Raw genomic sequence first — 18,868 nt, forward strand, 5'->3', positions numbered from 1 at the left:
CACCATCACTATTGTCCCCACCATCACCATCAATGTCACCACCACCACCAGTGTCACCATTATCATCAGTGTCACCACCCCATCAGTGTCACCACCGCATCAGTAACACCATCAGTGCCACCAAAATCTCAATGTCACCATCACCATCAGTGTCACCATCATCACCATCAATCTCACCACCCCATCAGTGTTACCACCGCATCAGTAACACCATCAGTGCCACCAAAATCACCACACCTACAAGATGCTTAAAACCCTGGAAAGTTCTTTCAGCCACCCCGGTCCATCCAGCTCAGATCTGCCACAAGCTTCTTCCCATATACTTGACTGCTGGGGCCATTGGGGGCAGGAGAGTGGTCTCAGGGCCATGTGGTGGAAGTTCAGAGGGGAAAGTTAAGACGGGGTGCTCCCAAAAGCTTTTCAGGGAGGTCCCAGCAATCACAAATCAGCACCAAGTTGGGGGAAGGATCCTTTCACTCTGAGTGAACTCCCAGCACCCTTTTTTAATTTTTTTGCAAGCAATCAAATCCTATATAATAAAAGGGTAATATGCAAATTGACTCTAACGGCGGAACAACCGGTCACTATGAGGCGCACTGACTACCAGGGTGCAGACGCTCAATGCAGGAGCTGTCTCCTGGTGGTCAGTGCACTTCCACAGGAGGAGCGCGACTCAGTCAGAAGCCAGCTCATGGCTGGCCAGCACAGCGATGCTAAGGATGTCCAACTAATGGCTTAGAGGGCTCCCAGGCTGCCAGAGGGATGTCTGACTGCCAGCTTAGGCCCGATCCCCCCCGGGGGAGCAGGCCTAAGCTGGCAGGTGGACATCCCCCAAGGGTCCCCAACTGGGAGAGGGCACAGACCCGGTTGAGGAGACCCCACCCCCACCCCAGTGCACGAATTTTTGTGCACCGGGCCTCTAGTATATAATAAGAGGCATTTCTATGGAAACAAAAGAAAAACAAAGGTTAATGACTGGAGCAGACTGTAATCTTGGTTTCTAGGTTTGAAAGCAGGCAGTCAAGACTTCTAGATGTCTGTCTCTAATCCTCTTCCTATAGAGTGACGGTCATAGTCTGATAGAGCCTCCTGGTCTCAGTGAGAATGTCTCTGGTGATCTTTTGCAGCTGGAACAGAGTGTCCAGAGTGGAGCTGTTGTGGTGATTTCTCTGATGTCTACATCAAACTGTCCCACCTGAGCTCGCATGGCCTTGGGAAACAGGCAGTGTTAGTTCCGTGTTTCCAATGGATGGGAGATGAAAATGTTAGTTTGGAGAGCTGCGGCCAAGTACTTAAGAAAACTAGAAAAATTCAGGATCCAGGCCAGTTTACAGGTAGAAAAAAAATTTTTAACTGCAAAGACACTAGGACCGAATATCCACAAAAGTACATTACAGTTTCTCCTGGAACCATCTTCTCTCTAAGACGACGCTCATTTTTATCAAAAACAGCCAAATTCAGACTAATTTATTTGCAAAATAAGTCTAGTTTCAATAAACTTGGCCTGATTATTTGTCTAAGTCCAGCAAGAATACTGTCAACCACATAGGCTCTTCTAAATCTGCTTTGCAGGAGTTTTTCAGGAATCTTCAGAATGAATGTTAAAAGTCCTCTTGAGGCTAAGAAGCTAAGCCACATTCTTGCCATCAGACTTCGCCTGCAGTACCTATAGATTTGGGGTTAATGCCTCTCTCCTCAAGGTCCCCAATATATCCTGAGCTTCTTACTTTGCAACCTTCGTTTCTTATCTGGAAAGACTACTGTGAACCAAGGTAAGCAGGTATCAAAAGTAAGCTGAAGCAAAATTAGAGTTTGGTTTTCTCTCTCTGCTAAAAGGACTATTGGTCTGCTATTGATACTGTGAAAAAAATTTCTGCCTAGAGAGCAAAGATTCGATATTTTGTCAAAATAATTTATGTTTTATGTTGTCTTAATCGGGTCCTTGATTATTTTTAAAAAAACTGAATCTCCTCAATAGTAAGAACTCAATTTTGCTAACAATTATGTCAACTTCTCTATTTTCCTTGAAATCTTTCATTGCCACTTTGGTTAAATGGATGAGTAAGGATTGCTTCATCATGACTTATGATCCTATTTAGTCAAATGTCTAAACCTCTTGATATATTTTGACAAACTTCCTAAAATTTAAATTATAAGTAAGAGTCTTGACCTGGGAATAACTTTGGGGTGTTCCAGAAGGGCCCCTGGGACACCTCGAAAGCTTTGTTTTCCCAGCACCTTTTTATGTCAGTTCCCAATAGCAAAACAAGCCACACCCCATGGCTCCTGGCCCAAGTCCCTCCAGCTTCTTCTCCACATGCCTCCTGGACCCCATCCTTGGGGCTTCCATAACTGGTCCCCTAGGGTCTCATTAGCCCCCAGTCCCCTCTGGGATGCCGACCCTCCTCCTCTCCCATTCAACCCACCATTGGAAGGTATGTTGGACCCAGGAGTCAGATCCCCAAATTCTACTGTAGAGAATTGTAACCCTGTTCTTTGTAACCCTGAACAATAAGCCCTTACATTTTACATTTTCTCAAGGAGTCTCTTAATTCTTCCAACATCCCTGTGTTGTGGGTAAGGCAGAAAGCCCCCACTTACACATGGAGAAACTGAGACCCAGAGAAGGGAAGTGTCCCATCTGAGTTCCTCAATGAGTCAGGGTGGAGTCAGCACTGAACCTGCACTGCTGGCGTGGCACCCTCTCAGCCCAACCCCCTCACCACCCGCCCGCACTCTGGTCGCAGCACCCCGTCCTCCCCACATCCACACCTCCCAGCAGCCTGACCCATACAGGGTTCCCACGCTGGGGCGTGGCCCGGGGAGGGCGGGGCCTATGGCCTTGGCAGGGCTGAGACAGAAGATGGGGCAGTGGCTGTGACACTGGACTTTTCCCTTCCCAGAAGCCAAAGTCCCCAGGTTCAAAACCTTCTCCCCATCCCATTCACTCCCACCTCTGGTCTACCTCTGGCATTCAAAGGGGCTTTTAAAGTAACCACCCCCGAGATTGCGCTCACTGTCTGCAGTGGACCAGGCTCCACGAAGCTGTAAATTAGCCCCCAACCAACTGATATCCCCTCCCAGCTGACACCCACCCCAAACCTCCAAGCCTACCAGGAAGCCCTGCCATTCTCTCAAGCTCAACAAGTCCCCAACCAAGTGGACAAAACGCCTCACTTAGTCATTCCGTAAGCATCTCCTGAGCCCTTACGCTGTGCCAAGCACAGTCCCTCTCTCTGCTCCACCGTGTCACTGCCGGGGCCCAGCCCTACATGTATCCCCGCCCAGCCTCACACACGGTCCCTGACCAGGAAGCAGACTAGGGATTTGAACACAAACCCCAGCCTCAGGACAGGAGCCCTTGGTGTGAGTGTGTGGAAGGCCCATGAGCAGGCACCAGGCCACACTGGGCCACTCCTGGCAGCTCCTCTGTCCTCACCTGCCAAACACGGAGCACCCACAGGCCTTCCTCCAGAGGACGGGAGGCAAAGTGCTTTCGGGGAGGGGAAAGGGGAAACGGAAAGCTGCATGCATATGGGACCAAGGAACCAGCCAAAGGACAGAGCCCTTCCATTCCCAGCCCCCCAGGCCTCCTTCCCAGTCTCCCTCACGTCTTGGGCCCCCCACAGCCCACCAGCTTCTACACCAGGACACCCCCGGCCACCCTCTCTACAAGAGCGGGAACCTGACTTTGGCAACGCCCCAGGCCCAGAAGCTGAAAGGAAACCGATAATGAAAACCACTAGACCCCCGCTCCCCAGCTGAGGAGACGCTGCCAGCAGCTGCTGACCAGACAAGCCTTTGACCTCCATCTCCCCATGTTCTGGCCCCTGCGGAGGAAAAAGCCTATTCCTTGTCCCAGACAGTAACTTAGAGGCAAGAGGTGGCCCAGAGCGCCTGGCAAGAGGCTTAGCACAGACCCAGCTGCTCAGGCTGGGACAGAGCTAGGATTGGCTGTCCAGGCTGAGGGACAGAGGGGAGGGACCTGGAGATTCAGGCCTGCCCCCTCCTCTCACAGCTCACCCCCTGCAGAGAGGAGGCAGCCCCAAGGTCAGCAGGCCACAGGCTCCTTCTGTCACCAAGTCACAAAGAGGACACAGACAGGAGCGTTACACACACGCACAGACAAGCATACACACAGGTACAGAACGCCAGAGGTACAGACTGGCACCGGCTCGGAAACAAAGAGCATGCACGTGGTCTCACCCATAGACACACCCTCTCAGCCAGGCACACACCTCACACACAGACACACGCTTCACGCACAATCTCAGGCACGCACACACATGCACAATCATCAGAGGTGCCTACACATAAATGGGAACACATCACACACACACACACACACATTCAACCAGTCACCACATACACTGGCTCCAGCTCCAACCTTCCAACTTCCTTAGAAGATTATACCCAACAGACGGCGAGGAAAAGCTTATAGTGTCTGATGCCCCCGCCAGGATCCTCCATCTCCATCAGCTGGCATTAAAAGTGCCCCCCCACTGACCCAGGGTTCAGGCATAACCTGAGGTCCCTGTACCCACAGGCACCCACAGTGCTCAACAGGACTGCACAGCTAGTCCCCCCATCCCTTCCACCACCCCCAGCCTGTCACCCACCATCCGAAGCCCCCAAAGGACACGCTGCGCTTCCTGCCAAACATGGTTGTGGCCGCGGGGCCCCAGGTCCAAGCGATGTTCCTGGGGCTGTCGGCGAGGCGGTCTCGGTGCAGCAGGGTCAGCAGGCCACCAGTGTAGGGCAGGGCACCCAGCGTGACACCTCCCCCATGGCCTGCCCCCCAACCTGTACTTCCTGTGGGTGAGGCCCCAGGGCCAGGAGGTGTGTCCTGAGTTCTGGGAGGCACAGAGACAAGCAGGGGAGGTTGAAGAGGGCAGCTTCCCCACACCCAGAGGAACCCGCAGCTCCGGAAAGGGCTCGGCTAGCAGATTACACCACAGCCCAAGCTGGCAGCTCAGCCCCAAACAGCCCTGGCTTCCCAGAAGCCGAAGGAGGGCCGTGGATTCCCACACTGGGCCAGGCCAGGAGAGGAAGACCTGGCTGGGAGACTGGGGGAGCCCTGCAGACGGGGGCCCCTCACACCCACTGTCCTGGATGGGACCTTTGCCTTCCTGCTCCACCATGGCTTAGCGCACACCAGGAAAGCCAGCTTCACACATGTAATGATTCCTGCACACATGTGGCGTGGGACACATGCATGTGCACATACATGCACATGCTCCACCAGTACATATAGGCACATGCATGCTCACATGCATGTCATTAGATGCACGCACATGTACACAGATACTGCACACTCACATGCAAGCTCATTAACAGACACCTGGACACATGTGTCTGTATATGAGATATGACACATCTTATATACATACTAGAGGCCCGGTGCACGACATTCGTGCACTTGGTGTGTGTGTGTGTGTGTGTGTGTGTGTGTGTGTGTGTCGGGAGGTGGTCCCTCAGCCCAGCTTTGTGGCTGAGCAGCACTACCCCTGTGGGAGTGCACTGACCACCAGGGGGCAGCTCCTGCATCGAGCGTCTGCCTCCTGGTGGTCAGTGTGCGTCATAGTGACCGGTTGTTCTGCCATTCGGTCGATTTGCATATTATCCTTTTATTATATAGGATAACTCCCCATCAGACACAGGCTCACACATGGATGAAGACACACATACATGCATCATATGTGATGCTCACGTATGTGCATCAACTGGCTCAGGAGTGGGCAGGAGAACTCAGCCCAGGCACACACTCAGATTGCACGCATGCCTGCAACATACATTCACAGGTACCCTACGCAGGCACAGATCTGCACTTCCCAGACCCCCTCACGTGTCTAGGCAGAAGCCAGCAGTGCCACACTTCATGCAACAGGGTGGGAGGGGGCACCTCTGTGCAGTGCTCTTTCCAGCTGGACTGAAGGCAGGCCCTCACCTGCTTGTGCACCAGCACTGAGCATGCCAGGTACACAGTAGGCGCTCACTGAAACAGCCCGTGGAGGGCGTGGCACCTACACTGGACCAGACTAGGGTAGGGGGACACAGAAGGGGCGCCAGGCCCCTGCCCTGCCCCCAAGCAGAGGGAAAGGGAAACAAAGCTGCTGCGGCTGCCACCAATGGCCTCTCTCCCGGGCCCCCTCTCCCCGCAGCTTCCTGTTTGGGGGCCGCTGCTACTTGGGGAGTCAGATCCTTGCTGTGGTGCCAGAGGGCCACCCCCAGGTTGTGGACAAATGGCACAGACATTTCTATTTTCTTGACTCCTCCAGGGGGCATGGGCAGCAGCCTGGATGGGCCGTGAGAGCAGCTTCGGGGTCCTGACCCAGCTCAGGGCTGTGAGGGGCAAGTGTGGGGTCCTTTCCTTCAGGACAGCTGGCCTCTCAGCGGGGCCGGGTGGTCCTCAGCTCAGGCCACACCCTCCGCCCCACCACCAGGAGGGGAAGGATCTCATGGCTCACCCTCTGGTTTGTATCAGAACACTGGTCCCACACCCAGGGGATGCTGAAAAGGTACCATGGTCACCTTGGGTCCTGCCTGCCCTACATCCATTTGGCCTCTCTAAGAGCAAAGCAGCTCTGCTCCACCCACCCCGCAGAGCACCTGGCCAGGCCTGGCCAACCAGGACATCCACCCCCCTGGCCACAGAGACTGGCTCAGACGTGGGCAGGAGACCTAAGCAGACCCAATAGGACTCACTCCCAGCATACGGTCCTCCCCCACTCTTACTCGGGGTTGCTAAACCAGGGGAGGGAGAGCACAGACTTCACAGCATCTTGGACTTCCTCGAGGCCGCTGAGATCTGAGGACCTTGGAGAGGCCAGAAGCGCCCATGCCCTCCCAGCTCCCCAGAGTTAGGGGCTGGAGAGTGAGAAGGGAGGCCACAGATGGATTTTAATTTGTTTTCCGTACGTTCTGGAGGGAGGCAAGAGCCATCCTAGCACCTCCCCCACTCTCCTTTCCTCAGCACTCAGTCCCCCAAGTTTTGGAGCCACGTGCCCTCCAGCAGGTTATGTAAGTTCTCTAGGCCTCCGTTCCCTCCCGTATAATATAGGGGGGCTGCCACGAACCCCACAAGATTACAAGTGGACATATACACTTAGCACTGGGCTCCCACACCGTTATGGGAGCCGTTATAACTATTATCTATTATGATCCCATCGCCTCCCTCGGTCCTGCTCAGCTTCCTGTCACCCCTGCTCTGACCCCTCTTCTGAGTGGGGCGGCCAGTGAGGGAGAGATTGTGAGTCAAGAGAAAAGAGAAGCTCTGTGAGCCAGGCCCAGCCCTCCTGTTCCCCTTAAGCACAGCCCAGCTTCCTCCCAGCCCTCGGCTGAGTCAGCACGCGGGAGGTCAGAGCGGAGATGTGTGTGAGTTTACCGTGGACCAGCACCCACCTAACAGCCCAGCTCATTTCAGTCTCACAACCACCTGTGAGATGGCACCACTGTTACCCCCATTTTACCAGCGGGGACACCGTGGCTCAGAGAGGTTAAGGACCTTGACAAAATTGAGCCGGCGTGATGGTGGCACGGCTGGGTCTAACTCCAGGGCCCACGTTCTCAACCGCTGTTCCACACGGTGATCTGCTGCAGTGGGGCCAACCAGCCACCCACGCTGCCCCGTTGACTCTGACGCCTACAGAGATGCACAGTGGGTGCCGTGCCCATTTACAGATGGAAGATCTGAGGCCCTGAGAAGGCAACGCTCAGCTGAGCAGCTAGAAGAGAACAGTGGTCAAGTGGGAAAGTCTCCCAACACCTGGCCAGACAGGCTCCTTCCCTCCCGAGGCCGCTCCTTGCCACTCCTCAGAGCCGACTTTGAGACTTTGAATCTCCCAGGCACAAGGCACTGGCTTCCCTGGTGGAGGCCTGTGGGTGCTCCTAGTACCAGCTGAAGGGGCAAGTCCCAGCCAGAGTCCCAGCCCCAGGGCAGAGCTCCAGGGCACCCGCCCAGCTCTCTGAATATAGAGCCGAGAAAGCCGGTTGGGATCAGAGGGGACAAGGCAGCCCGGGCCCCGGCCAGCGACCCCTCCACTGTGTCTGCCGGCCTTTGGGGGCAGGAGGGAAGGGAGAGACAGTGTGGCTTCCTCTGCGTGGGCAGCTCTGTCCTCACAGCCACCAATGGGGCTGAAAGATGAGACAAATTCCCTTCCCAGGCGAGGGGCTGAAGCAGTTACCGGAACCTCAGGAAACAGATGCCCCTGGAGAGGCGGGCACATCACTCAGCCTAGATCCGCCCCGACTCCGGGCAGCGTGAGTGGGCACCAGAACTGACCAGGCTCGGCTCTCCTCACAGCTCGGCCCTGCGTCACCTTGCGCAGGTCATGAACTCTGGGGGCTCCAGCTGACTTCCCTCTGCTCCCTTTACAAGCCAGGTGAGAGCAGAGGACACTCTGATCACCAGAAGAACAGGGCACAGTGGCAGGTAGAGCCAGCAAGCCCACAGGGGGTGGAATTCACACCTGGGCATGAGGTAAACGACATCCAACATCTGCACTGTGATTTACAGTGCACTGGCCACTTCCCACGCTCACATCTCAAGGGCTAGCCTGAATTTCCCACTGTGCAAGTTCCGGAAAAAAAGGCGATGACAAAAAAAAACTGCAAGAGCAGGACTCTAACACAGGGTTGCACAATTCACTCTGATCTGCTCAGTAATGCCAGCCCACCAAGGCAACTACTAGCAATGCGTGACCGTGGACTAAAGAAGCTACAAAATTTACTGTATTCTTTTTTAATTTTACATAATAATTACGTATCACTTTTGTCCATCAGATAGTAAAGGTTATAAAAAAACAAACAAACAAACAACCTTGAGCCCTGGCTGTTTTGGCTCAGTGTTTAGACCAGGGGTCCTCAAACTACGGCCCGCGGGCCACATGCAAATACAAATATTCTATTTGTTCCCGTTTTGTTTTTTTACTTCAAAATAAGATATGTGCAGTGTGCATAGGAATTTGTTCATAGTTTTTTTTTAAAACTATAGTCCGGCCCTCCAATGGTCTGAGGGACAGTGAACTGGCCCCCTGTTTAAAAAGTTTGAGGACCCCTGGTTTAGAGCCTTGGCTCGGGCACCAAAGGGTCGTGGGTTCAATTCCAGGTCAAGGGCATGTACCTGTGTGTAGTTGGGGTGCAGTTTCAATCCCTAGCCCCAGTCAGGGTGCGATGCACCTCTCTCATATTGATGTTTGAGTCTCTTTCTTTCTCCCTCCTTCCCTCCTTCCACTCTGTCTAAAAAAAATCACTGGAAAAAATTTCCTCAGGTGAGGATTAACAAAACAAAAAACAAAACTGAAAAACAACCTTGATAATGGTGTGAGGATATAAGAAAACAGGAGGCACCCCCACCAATGTGTGTAGGTATTTGGCAATATCAAAATTTTAAATGCGCATACACTTCGTGCCAACATTTTTAGAAATGTATTCCACAGGCAAGTTCATACGAGTTGACAAGATCTATGCACACAAGTGTTAATTATATCACTGTAATAGCAAAATACAAAAAAAATAACCTAAGTGACTGTCATTTAACTATATTGTGGAACTAGCATACAATGAAATACTCTGTAGGTACTGAAAAGAAGGTAGAATTCAGATATGTTACTATATAAAGATATCCTAAAAACTCATGCAGAATTAAAAAAACACACAGAACAGGTCATATAGTAGAATCCCATGAATTTAAATAAATATGTAAATTCTCATATTTGCCTAGAAATTTCCGGAAGAAAACATAAGCAATGGTCCCAGGTTGGTTACCCTGAAGAACGGGACTGGAACTGGAAATCTGGGGCAGAGGGACTTTTTACTCTATGTCCAGTGCTGCTTGATTTTCTTTTTTACCATGAGCATGTTATCATGTCATAATTTAAAGAATAAAAAGTGTTAATTATATGGATGGTTTGTTATAGAAGGAGGAGTGAGAAGAAGAAGAGGAGGAGGAGAAGCTACAAGCCTTTGAAACCTTCTTAAACTAGCCCAGCCGGTGTGCTCAGTTGGCTGGAGCGTCATCCCGTGCGCATAAAGGTTGCAGGTTCAATTCCAGGTCAGGGCACATACCTAGGTTTCAGTTCAGTCCCTGATTGGGACCCGTACGGAAGGCAATCAACTGATGTTTCTCTCTCTCCCCCTTCCTCTCTCTAAACATGTCCTCAGGTGAGAATTAAAAGCACACACAACAACAACAACAATAAACACACACACACACACACACACACCCCTTAAACTATTTGACCATTTGGAGCTCAAACTGACCCCATTCCTGGGACGTGGGACCAGGGACCACCTCTTCTACCCCAAAGGGAAGTCGGGAGTCTGCCTTGCCCCAGAAAGGGAGGACCAGGGTCTCTCCCTCACTGTCTGATTCCAAATGGTTCTTCCATCCACTCTGCTTTTAAGCAAAGTTTGTGCTTCAATCTTAAGAAAACCCAAGGGATGAGTGCCAAGTTGTACTTTCAAATGCCTCCACCACAGTGTTGTAGTAACTATGAAACACTGGGAACAACCCACATACCCAACAGTAGGGGGCAGGTTACAGACAGACAGCATCTCCCACCATCAGAGCACCTCTCGGCCAGTGCAAAGTACCAGTAGGTGTGGAAGTATAAGTAACGACATGGGAAGGGAGTTACAGACAATTACTGAATGAAATGAAACAGGCTACCTCAAATGCTCAGGGCCATCTTGTTCAAGGGGTGAGATCAAGGATCATGATTTTTTTTCTTCTTCTTTGGGCTTTTCTGAATTTTATAAGTTTTCTGAAATAAATAAGTCTTCCTTTTATAACTAAAAAGGCCACACACTATTTAAAATGACAAATAAAAGGAAGCAAAAGGAGCTAAGAAAGGGGATGGGCCCCGTGTTATAAAATAGTAGTTCTAAAATGCACGGGGCGTGAGAACCACCTGGGTCTTAAATAGCATGGGGTCAAACCCCAGCCCTGCTGCTTTGCCAGCAGTGTGACCTTAGGCAAGTTACTTAACCTCTCTGTGCCTCAGACCAGATTCCCCACCTCTAAAATGGGGATACTAACAGCACCTACCTATTAGGGCTCTTGCAGGGCTAAATGAGTTAATACATGTTAAGCCTTCGGAGCAGGGCCAGGTATAGATCTATAGTCGTGTTAGCTAGTGTGACTGCTAAAATTATGACTCCATCATTCTGGGGTGTGGCCAGGAAATCTGCTCCTTTCACAAACTCCCCAGATGATTCTGCAATCAACTACAGTACTGCCACCATCATTGGAGTCATCTGTAGGAAGGCTTGGGCACTAGTTGCTGTCTGAAGGGGATTCTTACTAAGAGAGATCACGAAGCCAGCTCTTGGCTCTCCCTCCATCCGGCTGGGTCACTCCAACCCTTCCCTGCCATTGCAGAGCCTCTTCCTCACCAAGATGGGCCAGAAGGTGGACATCAGCGCCCCCTGCAGGCATGTTTGTGTAGTGCAAGGAGGAAAAGGGGGTGTCTTCTTGCTGGTGGTTGCAGCCGCATTGCCCTCTAGCAAAAGGGATTGAGGGGTGCGGGAATTCTCTGTGTTGCAGGAGATAAGTAACAACCACTTGGGGTCAGAACACCTGGGTTGCAGCTCCAGGTCTGCAATGTAGTTGCGGGGAAACCACTTAAACTCCCTCTGCTTCAGTTGTTTCATCTGTAAAGAATAACTGTGATCACTTGTTGAGAATCTCCCATAAACCAGGTATGCCATACTTTTTATTTCATTTAATCCATAACTTTGTCCTTCCTGGTGAGGAAATGGAGCTCAGAGACATTAAGAAACCCACTCAGGTCACAGGGCTGGTAGGTTCTGGTGTCCTCACCAGGAAGCTCGGACACATTAAGAAACCCACTCAGGTCACAGGGCTGGTAGGTGGTGGCAACATAATTAAAACCCAGAACCCTGGCTTTTCTTTTTTCTTAACCTCACCCAAGGATATATTGTCCATTGATTTTCTTAGAGAGAGTGGAGGAGAGAGAGAGAGAGAGAGAGAGAGAAGACACATCGATTGGTTGCCTCCCAAACGTGCCCTGAAGAGTCTCAGGTTTGATTCCCAGTCAAGGGATGTACTTCGGTTGCAAACTCAATCCAGGCCACGGCTTTTAACCACATTGCCATTCCTATAGGGAAGGCTTACTGCAGAGCAGGCCCCAAATGAGGGCAGTGCTAGATGTGAGATAGCACCAGGCGGGGCCAGGGCAACCCCAAGGTTCATTGGGCCCCTGCCAATGCCCAGCTAAGGAGCAGCCCCAACCTGAGCTGGAATGAACAAACCTTGAGTTTCCTCCCCCAACACCGGCAACCTGGGTTGGGGAAATCATACCTCCGGCAGATGAGCAGTGACTCAGGGGGAGGCAAGTGGGGAGACACAGGAAAGGCTCCCTCAGACACTTTTTTAAAAAAAGGCCTGCAGCTCAGCCTGGCCGGTGTTGCTCAGTAGTTGAGTGTAGACCTATGAACCAGGAGGTCACGGTTGGATTCCCAGTCAGGGCACATGCCCAGTTTGCGGGCTCTATCCCCGGTTGGGGGCGTGCAGGAGGCAGCCAATCAATGATTCTCTGTATAAATTTAAAAATTTTTTAAAGGCCTGCAGCTCAAACACAGCTTGTTCATGATTCATTTATCCTGATTTCCCTGGAGAAAGATGGGGGTCCTAGCAGAGTCTGCCCCACCCCCAGGCCCGAAGGAATCCTGCTGGAGCCCCAGAATCGTGGCATCTCCATCTGCCCCTTAGAAGAGCTGACTCAGGATGATGTAGTAAACCGAGACGGGAAAGGCCTTTTCCACTCAAGGTCTCCACTCCTCTCCCATCACTGCCCCCACCCTCAACAGGGCTCTGCACAATAAGGTGCCTCCTATGTGACAGAAGAGAGTGAGGAATTGAGGCTGGATCCTGTAGTTTGGTGAAAATCTCCATCAACACCTCACCTGTGGCAAGGGTGACTCATGGATGGAAGAGGAGTCACTACTAAAGGAATAACCCATGAGGCACATATTGATGGTGTCCCCATTTTACAGGTGGGAAAATTGGGGCACAGAGAGACTAAGTAATTTGCTCAAGCTCACACTCCTAGTAAGTGGCTGCAGCAGATTATATTTCCCAAAAGTGGCCACACCATCGCACAATATATCCCCCATCCCACATGCTCTTCTCACCCTGACACCCTCCGTTCCGAGGCGGGGCGTGGATGTGTGTGCATCTGTGACTGTGACAGAAGTGGTGCTGCATCATCTCTAAGGCTGGGTAAGAAAAGATGAAACAGCTTCTGCCCCGCTCTTTCTTGGGATCCTTGCTTCTTAACCAGCCCCCATGCTGCGGGGAAGCCCAGAGAGAACACGGGAGAGGCCTGTGGGGTGGGGAACAGAGGCCTCCAGCCAAATGCCAGACATGCGAGTGACGGAGCCTTCAGATGCTTCCAGCCCCCAGACTTCGAGGCACCCCAGATGACGATGGCCAAGCAGAGACAAGTATCCCCACGGAGCCCTGCCCAAACTGCAGGTGCCTGAGCTACATAAATGTCACCATCGTTTTAGGCCATACGCTTCTGGGTGGTTTATTACGCAGCTTCCACGAGAACAGTGAGAGAGCCAGAATTTAAATCCAAGTGAGCGGGCTCCAAGCCTGGGTCCCTGCTGGGTGAGGGACAGTGTAGAGGAGGGATTTAGAGCTTGGGCTTGGAGTCAGACATATCTTCATGTATTCATTCATTCATTCATTCAATTCATTCTTCATCAAATCTTTACTGCATCCGCACTGTGTTCCAGGCTCCCTGCTGGGGCAGTGACTATTTTAGGTGAACAAAGGGGATAAATCCCTGCCCTGGGGGATATAAAGGGTGGGGAGGTGGAGGATAACAGGGGTTTAATCTTACACGGGTATTTGCCGTAGGGTGATATAGTCGAAGGGGTCTGGATGGGTGGGAGCCCTGTTTAGAGGGGAGGATCTGGGGCGGCCTCTCTGAAGGGGAGACTGCAAGGATGAGACGGATCCAACTTTGTGAAGAGTGGAAAGAACAGCAGCAAGTGTCAAGAATAGACCTGGGTTCACTTACTCGCTGTTGACCTTAGAGAAGTAACCCAGCCTCTCTGAGCCTCCACTTCCTCATAGGGTGGGGATGCTTTCAGAACCCACCTCACAGGATTGTTCTGAGGAGCCAATGAGCTAATACGTGTGGCATGTGCAGTCCAGGGACTGGCACAAGAAGAGCTTTATCCATTTATGTGATTGTGATGCAGGAATTATGCTGAGGCCCAGGCCTCCAGTGGGCTGCCCAGAGCCTCAGCGACCACTCTGCCAGCCACAGGGAAGAGAGGAAGGGTGGGGAGCGTCCCCACTGCTGCACCGGTGCCCAAGCTTCTGAGAGGGGGTTGAGTGGGTGGGGGTGCACATTCCCTGGAACAGCTGACATCCAGCCCAGCTTCCACCCACCTCTGCAGCCGTCCCTGACTCATCTCCTCAGCCCAGGGCTTACCCACCCGTCACCCTTAGCTCAGAGCTCAAAAACTAGGGCTGGAGGTTGGATTGATTGTCCCTCCCCTCAGCCCCACCCCAATGGCAGGGGCACCCACACAGCCACTGGGGGAGAAGCAGCTTCCTCAATGCAGAGAGAGACAGGGACAGGGAGCCTAGAGAGAGGGCAGACCCAGACAGGGCATAAGCCTCAGGGATCCCAGGGGCCAGGAAAGCCTGCCGGGGTACAGTATCACCTGCCACCGACCAGGCACACCCTGGAGGACCCTGGTGGGTGGCCATCACACATCCGCAGAGAAGAGAACAGGAACAACCCGGAGCACCCCACGGTCGCACAGAGATGTGCTCAGGAGCCCCACACAGAGCCACACACAGATGTGCAGACACCGCCACCCAGCAGCACGTCCTCCAGGGACACATGCGCACAGATGTGCACACCTCACTGCTCCTGACAGCTGTCACTCCCCTCTGCTCTTGCTCACCACCAGTCATCTCATCAGCAGGCCCCCCGTGCCCGTGCCTGATGCCATCTCTTGACCCAGACCTGGCAGGCCCAGCATGATTCAGGAAGGAGTCTGGCAGCCTTGGACCTGAACTAGGGGAGAGGGTGGGACACCAGCCAGCCCGGGAAGGGGGGCTGCTCAGGCCAGGTCCTCCGGAGCACAATCCTCGCCTTGACGCCCCACCTGCCTTGGGAGGCCCCTACAACTGCTTCAGGTCTTGAGCAGGTGGAGAGGAATCCCCTTGTGACTACTTGGAAGTCCCTTCAGGGGATGGGGGGATGGCAAACTGAGGGGGAAAGGCAAGTGCAGCATGGCAGGCTGAGGTCAGACACGAGGCAGAACTTCCCACTAGAGAAGCACCCAAGGCTTGAAGGAGGTGTAGGCAGAGGAGTGTCCCCTGGCTCCATAAAGATGCCCTCTTGAAAAGCAGAGAAGATGGACAGGCTGGCATTACTGTTTTTGTTTTTTTACTAAACTTATGAAAAACAAAATGAGTCCCAAATTACAGAGGGCAGAGGAGTCCTTAAATGACTGTAAAGAGAGACAGTGGCTGCTGCCCCTGCTCAGCCCAGGCCGGGTGCGATCTCGCCTCTAGGCCGAGGGACGGACACAGTGACCTTTATATGCCAGCCCGAGCTGCCCGTGCATGAGCAAGAGGCAGCTGGACACATTCCCCACTGCGTGACCTCTCCCTGAGGGGCTGGCACGTTGCTCAGAGATGGGAGAGGGTAGGGAGACAAGGGCCACCATGGTACCATGGCAACAGGCCTCAGCAGAGACACATCCACGCCTTGGCCAATCCCTGCTCACAACAGAACCTAAGTGTTTGCAGACAACACCTCTCCTGCCAAAGGGGGTGGTGGCCTGGGAGGGACAGGTGGACGCACTGGGGAAAGGAGAAGGAGGCTTCTAGGTGCTGTATCCGGAAATATAAAGTCTGCTCTGGCTTATGCCCCAGGACTCCCCTAACTAACCCTCAACCACTGCCTTCTTCTCTCTCACACCACCCCATCACTCCCCCACAGGCCCAGCCTGTCCCCACCACCCAGGCACCCCTGACCCCCCTGCACCAGGGCTGCCCAACTCACCCCACAGCCCTGTTTCCTCCATCCTTCTTGGCCACCTTCTGCCAACCCACTCTTCCTTCCTCCCTTCCTGCCTTCCGCTTCCTCTCGCCCTCTCTCCCATCCCCCTGCCCTGTCCTCCCCACTGATGTGGCCCAGACCAGTGCCCACGACCATCTGCCAGCTTCAAACGCCAGCATCTGCCCTCCCTCCACTCCTCCTTCAGGCACCTGCTTCTGAGCTGCCTGCTCATCCCCTCTGCCCACCGCCAGGCTCCATGTCCTCCTGGGACAGACTCCAGCAAGAGGCACGTCTGAGGAGCCCCCAGGGGCAGGGCTACTGCTGGCTCCAATTCAGCTCCAGGAGGAACTGACCAGGTAGGTATCCGGCCGGGCCTGGAGCCCCAGGTTCTACAACCGGGAGGAAGGTCGTAAGCAGTCACTTTACCCAGCCGCCTCCTCCACTTGAACAAATGACTATCTGAGCCACCGTAAGGCGCCGTCTTCCTGAATATACAGAAATGCTCCATTCGAGGAACCCTTGCTACGGACCCATCACCGTGTTCAAAAATTTAACAAACCTCTTAACTCACAAACCCCAGATAAGGAAACAGAGGCTCAGATGTTCAAAAATTTAACAAACCTCTTATTTTAACTCACAAACCCCAGATAAGGAAACAGAGGCTCAGAGAAGGTGGGCACTTTGCCCAAGGTCATGCCGTGTGTTGGACACCTCAGTGCGCCACTTCAAACCCTCTCAGCCCCATTTCTCACTCCAGCTGCTTCAGCAACGACCAGCTGGTCCCCTGTGGGCTGGGAGGCAAAGCTCCATCCAGGGCCACACCAAGCCTTCTTTGTGGGACGCCCACAGGAACCCACTTGGGGCTCACCCATGTGCCCCTGAAATCTCATGGGAGTTCATGTCCATGAAGGTGTCCTGGCCATCAGGGGACAGAGCTACTGGATGAACACTCCCATGTTTTTCTCTCCGACAGGGCAGTTGAAACGCATTCCACGGGCTCCCAGGAGACGGGCTCAGGACAGAGAGGGGGTGGTGATAAAAATAATGCATCCTTGTGCTGCCTTCCCCTTCTCTCCTTCACACCTCCTGCTCCCACCCTTCCTCCCTGGGACCACTTCCCAAGTGTACCGCTCAGGGTCTGCTTTCGGGAAACACAGGTGAGACCCAGCGAGCGAGGGGGGCGCTGGAGCTGGGAGTTAAACCCACGTCGGAGTGACAACGGGGCCTGTATGCGTAACCACTGTGTTTGCCGCTGCCACCACCACCCATGTCGGGCTCCCTTTCCCTCGAGGTTCAAGTCATCTGAACCACTGTGGCTCCGCCACACTTGATCCCACAGGGTCATGGAAAAGAGGGAGGGGAAAATGTGGCGGTGCCCACAGCCGAAGGGTCATCTTCTGGGGAGCTGGGGTCACCTCCCACCAAACTGCTCCAACCCCCTGGGCTGAGCGGCAGGCCCAGCTGGCCGTGCCCCAACCCTACCCAAGTTGAGCACCTACCTCTGCTCAGAAACTTCTGTGGCTCTTCAGCTCCAGACCCCGTCCCACTCCCCACCAGGCCCCTCAAGCCCCACCCATCCCACTTCTCAACATCTTGAAAGGGAGGGGACACCTGAGGTAGCTTTTTGGAGCCTCCATGGCCAGATCTGGCAGACACCCACCCTGACCCACCCCTGGACTCAGAAAAACCAAGACACCCCTGGAGGAGAGGGCAGAGCCTCCCTGGACTCCTGCCCACGTTGCAAAGATGGGCCTTTCCTGGGGAAAGAACTGCAGGGACCTCGCAACCCCAGCAGCTGGGTGAGCTGTCTGTTTACTCCTCAGCCGCTGCAGGAAAAGCGGGGAGGTAGGGTCTTCTCCGCTCTCCATGGGAAACTGAGGCCTGTGGGGCTTAAAGGGCAGCCCCGGGGTCACGATGCATGAAAAGAACCAGAGTCCTGGCGCCCGGCCCAGGACACCCCTATTATTCCCTGTGGAGGCTGCTCTGGTGGGGGCCACTCAGAGGCAGATCCCGGCATTCAGAGGCCAAACCCCACTTGCATGTAAATGCCCTTCAGTTTGTTAAGGGTGTAGCGGGAGCGATGGAAAACAGGAGAAAGAAGGATGCCCCCTCCACCAGCAACCAGGTCCAGACACTGAGCGTCCGGTGGTGGCAAAGACAAGTGGATTCTACACGGTCCTGAGCTCCCCTGAACACACACCTGTCTTGGACCCCCTCTGGGGGGCTGGCTCCCACACACACACACCCAGGCCCTCCGGGGTGAGCATCGGGCTGGAGGCTGGCTCTGCCCCAAAGGTCCATGAAGGCCCCTCAGGATCCCAGGTGCCCTCCCTGTGACCAGAACGGGCTGGAGTGAGGATGGGGTGGTGTTTATGACCTCTGGGCGAGTGGGGAGGGGGGGGGCGGGAGTGCAGGGGGAACAAACCAACCCAGCGTAGCCACAGGGTCCTCCCGAGGTTCCCGGCTTCTTCCTTCTCCCGCCACCTGTCAACACCCACCTCTGACCCCCTCCGTCAGCTTCCCCGGCAGAGACTGACAGGCTGAGCCACCTCGCACTCGGCACACACACCCCTGTGCACGGCGTGTGTGCGCAGCGCCCCACCCGCGCGGCTTTCCGAGGACAGACACCCCCCTCCCAGCCGGCCCGCCGTCAGCTGGCTCGCTCCGCGGAATCGCAGCGCGGAGCGCACTCACTCCATACGGGCAGGATTTCTCTTGGCAAACACGCGCATTTACACTCACAACACACGCCCCGGCCCCGCGTGCAGTCACACCCAAGACTCACGTCCGGCTCCAAGCTGATGCAGGAG

General features: G+C 53.9%; 1 protein-coding gene across 7 annotated transcripts in view; it reads right to left on the reverse strand.

Annotated features, from left to right (window-relative positions):
• The window catches only part of RAP1GAP2 (RAP1 GTPase activating protein 2), a 234,108-nt gene that overhangs the window by 193,167 nt on the left and 22,073 nt on the right, over positions 1–18,868 (reverse strand). The window contains exon 1 of one of the 7 annotated variants that reach the window (XM_005858289.1): positions 18,844–18,862. The exons of 3 other annotated variants lie outside the window; for them this stretch is intronic. Coding sequence is in view for 1 of the 4 variants with exons in the window: in XM_005858286.2 (XP_005858348.1) it covers positions 4,620–4,663 (44 nt within the window). In the remaining 3 variants the exon portion in view is untranslated. Of the gene's footprint in view, positions 1–4,619; positions 4,741–16,061; positions 16,084–18,556; positions 18,576–18,843; positions 18,863–18,868 lie in introns of those variants that run through there. 3 more of the 7 variants (XM_005858292.2, XM_005858290.2, XM_005858286.2) reach the window with 3 other exon arrangements.

This window comes from Myotis brandtii, unplaced genomic scaffold (assembly GCF_000412655.1).
Source record: "Myotis brandtii unplaced genomic scaffold, ASM41265v1 scaffold1167, whole genome shotgun sequence".
Lineage (NCBI taxonomy): Eukaryota > Metazoa > Chordata > Mammalia > Chiroptera > Vespertilionidae > Myotis > Myotis brandtii.